This window comes from Falco biarmicus, chromosome 1 (genome assembly GCF_023638135.1).
Source record: "Falco biarmicus isolate bFalBia1 chromosome 1, bFalBia1.pri, whole genome shotgun sequence".
NCBI classification, from domain to species: Eukaryota; Metazoa; Chordata; class Aves; order Falconiformes; family Falconidae; genus Falco; species Falco biarmicus.
The window spans coordinates 30,435,932-30,449,443 of NC_079288.1; the positions used below are offsets into that span (position 1 = coordinate 30,435,932).

Here is a 13,512-nt window from a genome sequence, read left to right on the forward strand (position 1 = left end):
TTCTGAAACTGAATCAAAGGACGTGGCTTGATATCCAAGCCCTTGCTCAGAAACCCTTTGTGGATCCAAGCGCCTGCTCTGCAGGAGCCTTCAGCCCCATGCTCTGCCTTCCGCTGATGCTGCCGGGAACTGGAAGTGTGTTTTGGGGATTTGGGGCTGTGTGGCTTCAGCTGGGGATGTTGGAGTCTGTTCCCAGCCAGTAGCTGGTGTGTTCCATCCGTCGGAGGAGTTAGGAGCGCCACTGGCTAGTGCTGCCTTGAGAATCAAGGTCTATTTTTGCACCAAAGCATTCAAGGCGAAGGGAAGATTATGTGCAGCTCAGGCAGGATACAGGGACTCGCCTGTATCCCATACCTCTGGTAACTAACTGAGGGGGGAAAACAGAAGTTACAAAATTTGAATGGTACTATTAGGACCGAGAATCAGGCTCTATTTTTCTTCCTTGGCAAACCAAAAAAAAAAAAAAAGCCAGAAAGCTGACTGTGGCTCTGCTGTGCTGGAGAAGAAATCATCCCTGTCCCAAGTCCTGCTGCCTTTCCATTCATGATCCTGGAGATAGTGGCAGTTGAAGACACACACACACACACACCCCCCACACCCCCCAAGGAATTGCCGTCCTAAATTAACCTGCTAATGATTGGGCGGCAGTATTACTGCGGTGCCGCCAGCTGGGGCTGGGGTCCCCCGGCATGCTGCTGGAGCGGAGGGGCAGCCAGGTGGTGGGCTGGAGGGACCCAGGCTGCCCAGGGCTGCACTTGCTGTGGGATCGCTGCCCGTCCCTGTACGTGCCAGTCAAGCTTTAGTGGTGTAGCAAGGAGAGTTTTAAAAAGTGATAAATTCTGGTACTTTCTGCAATGCCCTCCATCCCTAATTTAGTCACTCCGCTGCCAGTGCTCCCTCTAGGTGAGCTGGACCTTCTGCCCCTTCCCAGCCAGTCTCATTTGCTGCTGGTTAGCTTTAGGGATTTACTGGGAGGAGGGTGTTTTCTCCCTTCCGCATTAGCTAGGCAGAGAAGGCGATGAGGAAGCAGCAAGGGTGTCTTTTCATTCTGCTAAAACCCTGCAGAACATGCCTACATGAGGCTGTTAAGCCCCTGATCAGTAATTACACACTGCAGCTCTGCCTTTAATCGGGATAAAAGACTTAAGGAAACTCCTTTGCCCCTGGTCTCTACCTTTTACCTAGAGATTTTATTGCTGTATTAGTAGCAGGAATGACTGCAGGAGCTCAGTGCTCAGGTTCGTGTGGACTCTGGGAGCTCGTGCAGCCTTTCCAGCTCCTGACTGCTTTGGTGCTGCTTCTCTTTGAGCAATTATTTCATGCTGTCTTTAGAAAGTAGAAAGAAGAAGAAAGCAGGGGGGTGTCTGGGCAGACGCTGGGGTGGTTGTGGTTGCAGTGGCTAGTTTCTCTTGTGGGTCCTGATTCTGCAAGTGGCTGAACTTTCCTGGCTGGTTGGTTTGCAGCTTTGTTAGGCAGGGCTCCGACAAAGCAAGAGGTTCGGAGATATGTGCTGCCAGCCCTGCCGAAGTCCTGCCCCCTTATCAGCACCTCTGAGCCGGGGGTGAATAAACCCTGGGCAGTGTGTGTGTGTGTGTGCGCGCGCGCGCTGGGAGCTCCATCACTGCTGGCCCTGGGGACTGGGGCGACTCAGGGTGGCCTCTGCTCGGGGGTGCTGGGGGGAGCCACCTCCTGCCATGCAGAGCTTGGCCTGAGGCCCCCAGCTCTCAGCACCCTGTTGGGTTTTTGCAGCTTAAAATGTAAAAATAATCAAGAAACAGCCTGACCTGTTGGTAAATGCAGAGGTGAACATCTGCCCACGGTCAGTGCTGAGCACACAGTGAACGTTTGCAGAACTGGGAGTTTCTGAATTTGTTTTTCAACCTTAGTCCTGCTTGTACCAGCAGATGCAGGTGAAGTTCCTTGTGCTGGAGGGTTTGTTGGTCTTTAAGCGGGTGCGAGGTCCCCAGATAACTGCGTTTGCTGCTGTGAAGTTGATGCAGTTCCAAGTTAAGGTGGAAACTGTGCTGCGAGCACAGCAGCTGGGAGTGGGGAGAGCCCGGCTTTGGATTTTAGCCGCCTCGTTGATTGGATCTATTTTTTGTTTTTTCTTTACAGAAACCAGGCAATGCGGAAAAAGTTAATTTTGTACTTTAAGAGGAGAAATCATGCTCGCAAACAGTGGGTAAGTGATTCCCTTACACCTTATTTTATATGTATAAAGCAGCATAATTTATTACGTGAGAGAGGAAAGGACATTTTCTAGCGGAGAGGTGCTGGTGCTCAGTACTTTGCCTGATGCGTTGCTGTGGCATCTCTTACGCTTAAAATAACTTGGACGTAAAGGAGAGGTCCCTGATCCTGCTGCAGGCAGCACCTCCTTCCGCAAGCACCCCCTGCAGAGCAAACATGTGGGCTTGGCTTGATCGAAGCGGAGCCCTTCACTGATCTCAGAGAGCCTATTCACAGCGTAAATGTCTATTCTGTGAGTAATTGAACCCTAAGAGAGGTGTGAAACAAGCTGACTCTGCTTCCAGTAAATGTTCTGAAGACTGATCTGACTCCTTCCAGCTGACCACAGAGCGATGTTTGAGGATTTGTGGTTTAAAGCAAAAACCAAGCCCTGCACCAGTTTGTTTCTGGGCAGCTTCGCCTGCGAGGTAGTTCCAGTGTCCTTTGAGGAGATGGTTCTTGCTAAGGCAAGGGGCAAGGTGGGGGTTATTATGTGGCTTCAAAGGTATTTGGAGCAAATTCCTAGTAAATAGAGGAGAAAGTTCATGTGGGATTTACAGAATTTATAGGTTTTCAGCGCTGACAGTTGCCTGCAGGAGCTGCTGGCGGGAGCTAATACCAGCATAGAAGGGGCAATGCCAGGAGCAGCCAACAGCCCCCAGGGGGAAGGTGGGTTTTGCGGGGTCTGTGAAGGGCGATTCAGCTCACAGCACAGGGCTCTGTGTTTTACGTGGAAGATGTAAATACCAGGGTCTGACTTGGTGTCTCTTTCCTGGGGCAGGCTCAGGTGTTGGCATTAGCATCTTAAGTTGCCAGTGGGGCAGGTTTTCCCAGTGTCTTTGGTGCTGGTTTTGGGCAGAAGTGCTGCGGCTGGGAGGAATTGTCAGAAAAAATTCAAAATAATGAGCCTGGGAAGTGGTTTGAAGGCTCTGCCTTTAGAAGTAGCTTTCGATACAGGCATTTCTGAGCCAGCAATTGAATTATTTTCTTATTTCTGGTGAATAAAGGCATGTTCCTTTTCTTTCCTGTGCTTCATTTTCCCCCTCCATTTTGTAGCAGTCTTCCAGAAGCCACAGATCTTGCGCTCCGAGGGACGACTGCGTCTCCCATTTGTGTCCAAACACGTGTTTTTTTAATCTTTTCGATGGTAAAATTTCTTCCAGGTTTCTAGCAGGGGGCTACAGGGCTTACACCTCCAGTGCAACAGTCGGGTGCTTCTCGGGGCACCTCGCCTGCTGCAGCTGAGGGCTGGGGCAGTTGTGGGAAGTGGATCGATATTCCCTTCTGCAAAACAGGGATTGCAAAGCATCGTGTGGTTTTATTGAAACCAGAAGGGAAGTGCCCAGGAGCTGCTTTCTGGTGGAAATGGCTGGTTACTGTGCTAAGTCTGGAGTGAGTCATTCTGTTGTGAGTATCAAGGAGCTGGGGGAAAAGGTTTAATTAGGCTGCAAGAACACGGTTCCTAAAATATGGCTTGCAGTAAAGTCGCCTGTCATGCAAAATAGGTGAATTTCTGCCAGCCGGTTTATTCAGTGTCCTTGAAAGGGGATTTTTCAGTTTAGGGAAGCATTTTGCCTATTCTACAAAATAGGCAACATACGGTTGCTGAATTTGCAAAGTGAATGCATTTGCTGATTCTGTTTGCAAAATGGGTACGCTTAGCTATTTTTCTGCCTATTTTGTAGCAGACCCTATTTTTAGCAAAGCCCATCTATGTGCCTGCATTTCTTTCTGACTCTCTTACTTTCTGAGGTATTGTCACTGCCCAGGGCTGGCTGGAGCAGGGTCAGAGCTTGGTCCCTGCAGGGTCCAGCCCCGAGAGCCCCATCAGAGGGTCCCAGGGCTTCCTCCTGCCTCCACCCAGGGTGGCACAGCAGAAGACATTGAATTGCCATCAGAGGGGTGATGCTGCAGAGGGAGAAGGGTGAAAAGGGCTGTTCTGGCTTTAAGAGGTTTATCTCCATCAGTCAGGGAAAGAAAGCCGTGGGGCTTGCATAGGAGTTGGACTGGTTCCTCCTGTCACCTTGGCTCTTCCCCTCCCTTCCGAAGAGCTGCTCCGCTCCCTGGAGCTGCGAGAGCGTGGGCTGCGGGAGGGCTTGGGCTTGGCACAGCCTACAACTGCCTTCAGCTGCTACGGCGGCGTTACTATTCATCCATTTTTAGATATGCATGTCAAGTCCGATTTGGCTTGCCATCACTTGTGTGATTGAGGGGCTGATGGGCTGGTGAGCCCAGCCGGGAAGGGGAGCAGAGGAAGCACTGATGCTAAAAGCCGGCGCAGATGGTTGCTCAGGAATGGACACGCTTCCTTAAAACTGCTCAGAGGATGCTTGAATAAGGAATAGACGCTTCTGCTCCTGAAGTGCCTGACCAGTAGCTTCTCCTGGTGATTGGGCTGTGAAGATCTGAGAAATGCAAAGTGCTGTGAGGTGCTTGTGATCTTGGCTCTTGAAGGATGGCAGAGGATTGCGGGAGCATGTATCCCAGCGGAACCAAAAAGCACTAGACGGGGATGCTGCAGATCAGCCCGCTGTTGTGGGGTTTGAAGCTTGTGTGGCAGGAAGGGTCTCTCTCCTCCATGGTGGGAAGGGGCTTTAAGAAAGGAGATGCAAGTCAGAGGTGCTCAGCTGGTCCACAGCAAAGCTGTGCTCTGGAGGGCTGAGTGGGGTGAGCGGGGAGCTTTGGTGCTGCCTGCCCCACTGCCAGGATGTGAGCTGCTGGGGCAATCAGCGGTGCGATTGATGTTGCTTTTTCCATCTGCAAATACCGGTTCCTTAAAAGAGGAATTCTGGATAAAGCTTTCATGGAGTTATCCCAAAGAGTGGAGGAAAAGGAAGAAAAAGAGCTGCGCCGCTGGCTACGAAACAGCCTGGCAGTTGTGCCAGGCGGCTCTGCTAGGCGGTGGTGATGCAGGACCCAGCACCGGCTCATTCCCATGGGGAATAAAAACATTTCAAAGCCTCAAAGCTTCTCACCAGACTGAGCCCTCGTGCTGGGCTGCCCTCCCCCACCCCCCCCACGCTGTGGGCTGGCACACAGCATAGGGCACCAGCTGCCTCCCAGTGCTGAGGCTTGATAAACTTTGTGGGGTATTTATAGCTTTTTCCCAAATGCGATGCTCTGAAAGCAGGAGGACGTAGCAGATTTGTTGGCAGGGTGGGAGCTCGTGTTCGGGGGGCTGATAGCATTGCTTCAGGAGGGTTAAAAACGCAGCAGCTGTGATTTCTCCGAGCTGCCGTGGTCTGTTGGCATTACCTATAGCTCATTGCCCGTAGCACAAGATTCCCCTTGGTGGCTTCTAGGGCATTTCTATTTTTCTTCTCATTCCTCGCTTTCGTTCTACAGCCGTTTCCTTTAGCTCCTGCCAAAACCCAAGTGTCTCCTTTGCGTCTATGCGGATGGGAAACCTTCTGGCTCCAGGTGTGCAAATGGGAATTAATTTGATTTGTGGGGAGGAGTGTTAGTGTGCATCAGCTGCAGGGTTTGAGGTGCTTTGTCCGCCCCGCACCATTGCTGAGGTGCCTCCAAAAGGCATCAAGGATCACAGACACTTCGCTGCACTTGGGTTATCGCCAGGTTGGGATGGCTGGACCAAACCCATGTGCCAGGGTCAGTGTGACACTGGCTGCAGGTTGCTGTGGGTGCCTGGCACCAGTGACAAGCCACGGAGCTGCTGGGGAACCCAGCTGCCTCCTGACCTGGAAGCAGGTGTTCCCATCAGTTTGTTGCCTTTTTTTTTTGTTCAGTTTTTTTTTTTTTTTAATTTCTGCCCCTCTTTTTTTCTCTTGGTGGCTGAGAGCAAGCAAGACGAGAGCAAAGCACATCTGGGAAGCCCTACAGCCTTGGATTTCCCTCCAGTTGTGAGGTGGCCATGGCAAGAGATGAAATTTTTTTTCTTTAACATCTGGATTGCCCCTGTGTCTGCTGCGGTACCGATACCGGTGCTGCGCTGCCTGTTCTGGAAAGCAGCATGGGGGACGGGAGGTGACCTGGGGTTTTGCCATTGATTATTTTGCAGAGCAACATCTGCTTTCCCTTCCTCATTTGGGACCTAGAATGCATTTGTTTCACTCAAAACAAAACCTTAAAAGCCCCTCTGGTCACCCAGCTGCTTTCACGTGAGGCTGGGTGCCATCACTCCTGTAACTGCAGCCGTCAGGGACCGTGGCTGGGCATCTTCTCGGTGTGGACCTCGCCTGTCCATGGGCATTTTGCAGTTACCAGGCTGATCCCATAAATAGTGGGGGTGAAGTGCAGTGCTGGACCTGTGTGGGTGGGCCACAAGGATGTCACGCAGGGGGACACAGCATGGAAACCCCTTGCAGTGCTGTGTTTCGGGGTTTGCCATCAGTGGGGACATGCTTATCCCACTCCTGGCCCAAAAAGGGGGAGCAGCAGCTGGAAAAATACTTCTGCTTTCCAGCACGGTGGAGGAAGGGGTGCCTGGCTACGGGTACCTCGGCAAGCCCCTGCATGCCCTGCTGCCCTCCTGTGTCCCCTCCCAAGGCTGTGCTTCATCCCTTCTGGCTTGGTGGCCTCAGGCAGGTGACTTGCGCTCTTCGTGCGTGGCCAGCGGTGTTGGAGCAGGGCTCCCTCCCTGGCACTGGGGCTTCGGTTGCTGAACCCATTGCCCCAGGTGCTGGAGGGTGCTCAGCAGAAGGTGCGGTGGGTGGGCAGAGCCCTACTGGGTGAGAGTCCTGGCTTCACCTGAGACGTTGGGTCTGGAGGGGAGAAGCCTGAGGGCACCCGATGGCCTGTTTTGAGAATTTCCCCTTGGGTTGGTCCCAGACCCTGGCGCGTATCCACGTCCTAATGAACTCTCTTTCTCTAAGCGACTTGAGTCACGCTGTGCCTGAGCAGCCATCGAGGGACAGGCCTGGAGGAGCTGCCCTTCCTGGGCACGTCTGAGCTCCCTCTCTCCCTCTGCCCTTTCAGGAACAGAAATTTTGCCAGCGCTATGACCAGCTGATGGAGGCCTGGGAAAAAAAAGTGGAGCGCATTGAAAATAACCCCCGGCGCCGTGCCAAAGAGAGCAAAGTGCGGGAATACTATGAGAAGCAATTCCCGGAGATCCGGAAGCAGCGGGAACTGCAAGAGCGCATGCAGAGGTTAGAGGAGAAGCGGTAGGAAGGGGCTGAGCTGGTATCGGACAGCCTTTCTTTTTTCTTTGGGGATGGATGTGGGATTTGGTTGTGGGAGGAGTGGGCTGGGATGGCTCTCAGTCCCTTTTCTCCCCTTCTAGTCAAAGGCAGAAGCCAGCAAAGGAGCAGCTGTGCTACTTTTTCCCCAGGGTGGCTCAGCACAGAGCTAAGAGAGAAGGAAAAATGTCAGGAATGTGGTTGCTGCCTCCCCTCTGCTGCTGGTCTCCTGGCTGGCCACCTCCCAGCAAGGTGCAGCTCCCTTGTGCCGGCTGCCTGGCGGGATGGCACTAATTACTGCCTTACTGGTGGGCCCAAATTAAGATGTATGAGACTTGCAGATGCCTTTGGTGATGCTGATGATTTAATACATGCGCATGCTTTGATCGGAGCATGGGCAGGGTGAAGAAACATCTGCAGAGGTTCTAGGAATGACCACAAATGATACGAAGGGAGCAAAATGTCTCACTGAGAGGGAGGTCCCCTGCCTCTCCCATCCCCTGTCCATTTTCTCCTCCTCATTGGAAGTGCAACTGAGGTCACATTGTTTCCTGCCAGGAGGTGACACGATGTCATGATCTCCACCCCTCTTGCTGAAAACTGCCTGTCCTTCCCATTTCAGCACAGGGCCACCTGATGCGTGCAGAACCCAAACCCTTCTGCCAGCATCCTATCCTTGTGCCCTGCTAACAGCTGGATGGGTCCAAATTTCCTGATCAGTGCCTTTATTTTTTCTGAAAGAGAAGGGGAGAAATGGTACGGAGAAATGTTTGCATTTTTGACCTGCTTAAAAAGAAAAGTTTTAATTCTTTGGGGCATGTGGCAGTTACGCTGGGTGATGTTGGGGGGGATAGATGTCGGTGGCTGGTTTTGATTTCAAAGTTCCTGCAGCATTTGCAAACCAGGTGTGGTGGCACAGCACTGACACCTTTATGCTGTTGCTGTGGTGCCATGAACAGGAGAAAATACGGGGGAGAGTATGGTTGGGTATGGAATGTCCTTCTGTTGTAGCGATCCTGGAAGCTGGCACAGGTGAGGAAGGTGGTTTGAGGCTGTCGAGCCAGGGGACACAGGGGACAGTGCTCTCCAGGCAGGAATAAGCGTGTCAGAGCCCACAGGGCTGCAGCAGGAGCCGTTCACACAGCGTGGGATGGGGTGGCCTGGGTGGGATGTGGGGAGAACACCATTACGGAGGCCAACAAGGAGGACAGCAGAGTTGTCGTGAATGTGGTTTGCTGGTTATGACGTGGAGCGGCAGTGTTTGAGTGTTTGACTGCCCTTTCCCAGCAGGGTAGGACAGAGGGGCAGTGGCGGGCTCTCCATGTCAGCTGCACGCAGCGAGCACGAGGTGTCAGAAATCATCGACGGGCTCTCAGAACAAGAGGTGAGACTGGGTTGTCCTTTCTCCTTCTTTTTACCCCTCACTTCGCTCCTCTCTGAGGAAGGCAGGAGAGTACTGCCAGCTCCCACGGTGAAATCCAATACTAAATCCCACTAACTTCAGGCCACGCTGAGGCTGGGGAGGTTGCCATGATGCCTAATACGCTTTCTGGACAGGATCCAAAGTGAGGTGTTCATTTAACATGCAGCAGCATCTTTCCAGCCACCTGAGAGACGTAATGGAGCTGTGCAACGGTTCTGCAGGAGCAGAACACGGCACAAAGTGCCCCAGGAGCTGGCGGCTGGTGGGTAGTGTTTATTGGCATCCAGCTGCCTCTTAAGGACCTGAAACCCCAGCACGCTGCTCAGCCCGGGGAGCACCCCACAAACTCCTCCTAGCTGTTGGTTTAAACTGGAAGTGGAGGTGGGAAGGGAACCGGCGCCCTGGCTGCCGGATGGAGGGGTTTTTCTGTTTCGTTTTGGTTTGAATGGGCTGTGCGGCTTGACACAGGGGAATCCTATGGAATGAATGGTTTGTACATGAGCCAGTTGGCCCACATCTTCTGGGAGTGCTCCATTCATCTTGAAACATCCCCGTGACCTTGGCTTCGTTTGGATCTGGTTTCACAAGGGTTCCGCTCTCTTGGCACGGAGACGAGCTGCAGTGAATGGATTGCATTTGGGAGGGGAGAGCAGACATTGCCCGGCAATAGCTGAGATGTTTGCTGCCTGTGCGCTGCCGTTCGCTCCCTGCCCTGGGTCCCGGGCAGTTTGCTGTTAGCCAGTCAAGGTAACAACCCGGAGGACATGGATCTCAGGAGCAGAGGGAAACATACAGCTCTGCAGAGGTCGTGGCCAAGGGGAGCGTTAGCCAGTTGCCTTTGACCTCCAGCACAGTGTGCTGCTAAATTCCACCCTGACAGCCTTCTGCTGAGCCCCGAGGCACAGCTTGGCTTGTCTCAAAGGCAAACCTTCAGAGCTCCCAGCCCTTCCACAGGGCTGGATGGAGCAGGGAGGTGAGAGCTGGGGAGCATCGCTGCTGGCGGGGGCCAGCTCTTTGCCCCGGTGCGTTGCTGGAGAGGGGAGAGGTCTGGCTGCCCGCTGGTGGGCTGTATCTGCATGGCTCAGCACCCCCAGATCCTGCGGGGCGAAAGCAGAGGCTGTGTGATCTCAGCTCCTGCCAGCTGCCTCCCTGCCTGCCCTGGCTCTGCCCAGGGCTCGCTCCTTCAGCCGGGGCAGTCTGTGGCACTCAGGGTCGATGCCCTGGCTGCAAGCTGTTCCCAGCCTCCCACAGTGAGATGACACCCTCAGGGCATCTGAAGAAGCCAGCTGCTAAACATGAGGTGCCCTAGTGCAGATCAGAGCGTGATGAAGGGAGCTGAAGCATCCTTGTCTGTGTGGAGAGCTGTGTTTTGGGAAGAGGAGGTTGGGTCTGATCAGTCATAGTGGGGAAGCAGAGCGGTGCTGGGCAGGGCTGGGTTGGCAGCTTGCTGGAAGTATTGGACATGACTGTTCTCCCAGGAACCAGCATCTAGCTGGAAATTAACACAGCAGCACTTGAGACCTGGCCTTCCTGGGTCAAGGGTTGGAATTTGTGTCTGACCAGTGCCATTTCAGGTGACAGGGAGGACTCAGAGTGATGGTGCTGCTAGCAATGAGAGAGGGTGGCCAGAGCATCCCTGCATCCCCACGGGGCAGACCCGTGCCAGAGGACCACCAGCAGCTCAGCTGAAGGCATAGTCCTGGTATTTGGGCAGGGGACAGCACCTATGAGATGTCTGTCGCATTGGCCACTCTGTTGCAAATACTTAAGGAAAGCAGTGTGCCCAGTCTGTCCTGTCCTGGTGTGCAGCCAGGGCTCTGGATGAACAGGCTGGAGTAAAGGCATCAGATTATGTCCCAGGGTGTTGCAGTAAGAGGAAAGAAAGGAATGATGGCCCCATTGTGGTGACATTTGAAGCCTGAAAAAATACTAAGGTTTCCCGTGGAAGGGAAACATGACGTCTCCCTCTGCCCACCCTTTCAGAAAGCTTTGCTGAGCTGATCTGCTTCCCTTGCAATTTGGGGTGGGGGGGCCGAACCCCATGTGGCCACAGGTTTGATGGCTGGGAAGGGGTTTGTATTCCCTGTGCCACCGTGGCTTTGACTTGCCTCTCGTCATGGTCAAGAGCGATTTTGCTTAAGTCAGAAATTTCCATGTGGTATCTTAAGGCCTTTTATTTCAAAATGAAAGATTAATTGTTTCCTGGCTGACAGCGATAGCCTCTTTCAGCGTTTAATTTACAATTACTCTAGCAATAAAGCTGTCTAGTGCTCGCTTTTGAATTCTTCTGTTCCTCCGCCTGTCCTTTCCTCTTGAACATCTGTCCCCTGCGGTTCCCGCGGGCCCATGGTGCTGACCAACTGTTCTCTCTGCTTTCCCCAAAGAACCTGGAGAAGCAGATGCGCCAGCTCGCCGTCATCCCGCCCATGCTCTACGATGCCGACCAGCAGCGCATCAAATTCATCAACATGAATGGCCTCATGGATGACCCCATGAAGGTCTACAAGGACCGGCAGGTGATGAACATGTGGAGTGAGCAGGAGAAGGAGACCTTCCGGGAAAAGTGAGTGTATCCCACACCTCTCGCTGTGCAGCCCTGGGGAAGCGCGGACAGGACCTGTGCGGTGCTTTGGCTGGGACCCCAGCGTGCTAAGGCATCAGTTTCCGAAGGGCTTGCCTTGCCCCTCAGGGATGCAGCCACAGTTGCTGTGTTGCCTTGGACCTGGGCACAAGGTGATGCACCTGCACAGGAGCCTCGGGCCTTTCTGTGTGGTTGGGGGGGGGGGTGCCTGCCCGCAGAAGTGTGGGAACCACTGCTTGTGACAGGGCGAGAACTGGAATTTTTTCTGCTTCGGCATCCCCAGTTGAACCAGCCAGTTTAAGGATAATGCCAGTGAAACCCAATGCTCCATACGCTGTTACATTTTTGAATTTACATGCTGTCCTTTGGGCACTGTGTGTCCAGGGGGATTCTCAGGGCCATCAGCATCCAGCCCCACACCATATAGACCCCCTCAGGCTGCAGCTTCCAGCTGGTGCCCATCCCTCAGCACTCCATCCTGCCGTCTGCAGGATTTGCCACCAGCTGCTGTTTCCCTGGATGCATTCCCACATCGGACACATGCAAACTCTGGCTGCAGTGCTTTCTCCTGTTTGCAAGCACTACTTGGGAACAGCTTCACTTTATCAACTGAGATCACTTGAGGGACTGCTGATCCCTTCCCTGGGTACCACCGTGCTGTCAGCCAAGCTGTGAGTCCCACCTCAGTCTCACATCCAGGCTCCCCTGTATCTCATAGCTCAGGTGTGTTTGCGTGGAGGACCAGAGCATCCTTGGTGCCCCCAGTGTGCTGTGTCTGTGAAAACAGAGCTGGGGTTGAGCTTCCAGCAGGGTGAGCTCTGCTAGGGCTCGCTGCTGTGGACATGCTGGACGTGGAGGTATGTGGGTGTGCCAGGGTCACCTCATCCCTTGCAGCAGCACCGCCTTAGTCTGGCCTCTGGATGATCACAGGATGGCTCCATGGATTACCAGCAGGCCCGTGGCCAGCCATGCTGGAAGCCTCTCCATGTCCCGAATCCCTCCTCCCGTCCCTGCTCGTGATGCCTCCTGTTTGCAGCTGAAATAACTAATTGCCAAGATGGACCGAAAAAGAACAAAACAAGCAAACCGGCTCCAGGCCTTTGGTAGAGGAGAATCCTCATTGCTAATTAGCCTTAAAATGTGACACTCCAAACAGCCAGCCTTGCCCACAAATGACGCAAAGGCTAATTACTTGGTCTTTAATGGCTGGGCCATGCCTGGCTAATGGGGCTGGAAGAATCCACACCCAGCTCCTGCATCCTGCTGTGCACGGTGGTTTCTGTGTCATCACCGTGGGTGATACGGAGCTCGGGGCATAAATACAGCAGGATTTCAGGGCTCTCACAAAGCTCATTTTAAGAGGTTGGTACTTAGGAGCTGTGAGGAGGACCAAGGGAGTCCTGCCCCAGCTCTTGCCAGGGTCCCGATGTGCAGGTAGCTGAGCTGCCTGGCATGCTGCAGCTTCTGGCCTGGGTTTTTCAGGTGAACCAGAGTTGCGTCATCTATGATTGTGACCCAGAACTGGCCTCTTGCTGAGACCATGAAAACCTGATGCAACCTTGTGTTCAGCCCTGATGGCAGGAGGAAACAGCCAGGCACTGCAAGGCCGGCAGGCTGCAGGTCTGAACTATTTTAGCTATCAAAACATAACCATGAGGAAGAGGCTGACTTGATTTGCTTCTGGGCAGGGTTTCGGGTCTCTCCATTGAGAGCCTATCGCTAGCCTGCTCCCAGGGGGGCTGTGTTTTGCTGGTGAAGGAGGAGGAATGGCTGTGGTACGCCTTTATCCCACTTGGGCATCGAGGTCCTGTCATGCTGGGCAATGTGAGAACGCAGCATCCATCCCTCCTCATGGGAGCATGGCCTGGCCCGTGGAAAACACTGGATTGTGTGTGCATTGCCCCTGACCCTGCATTAGCATCATTGATAACGTGGCCTTGAAACCCCTGTTGCTTGGTCACCCCTTGGTTTGTGCTGCGTACAGCATGACGAGACAGCTCCAGCTCTGCCCTGATCCCAGCCTGGCTGAGCAGCCCAGCTGCTTTGCTTTTCCTTTTTTCCTTTTTTTTTTTTTTATTTTTTTTTTTTTTTGTTGTTGTTGTTCCCCTAGCATTTCTGGTTTCTTTTTTTCTTATTTATTC

At 53.3% G+C, this 13,512-nt stretch overlaps 1 protein-coding gene across 12 annotated transcripts in view; it reads left to right on the forward strand.

Annotated features, from left to right (window-relative positions):
* Nucleotides 1-13,512, forward strand: part of NCOR2 (nuclear receptor corepressor 2) — a 253,614-nt gene that overhangs the window by 157,963 nt on the left and 82,139 nt on the right. For 7 of the 12 annotated variants that reach the window (XM_056349627.1, XM_056355454.1, XM_056356291.1 and 4 more), the window contains 4 exons: nucleotides 2,116-2,182; nucleotides 7,165-7,352; nucleotides 8,655-8,751; nucleotides 11,175-11,353. In XM_056349627.1, the coding sequence (XP_056205602.1) occupies nucleotides 2,116-2,182; nucleotides 7,165-7,352; nucleotides 8,655-8,751; nucleotides 11,175-11,353 (531 nt within the window). The remainder of the gene's footprint in view (nucleotides 1-2,115; nucleotides 2,183-7,164; nucleotides 7,353-8,654; nucleotides 8,752-11,174; nucleotides 11,354-13,512) is intronic. The other 5 variants (XM_056352964.1, XM_056357900.1, XM_056353825.1 and 2 more) reach the window with 3 other exon arrangements.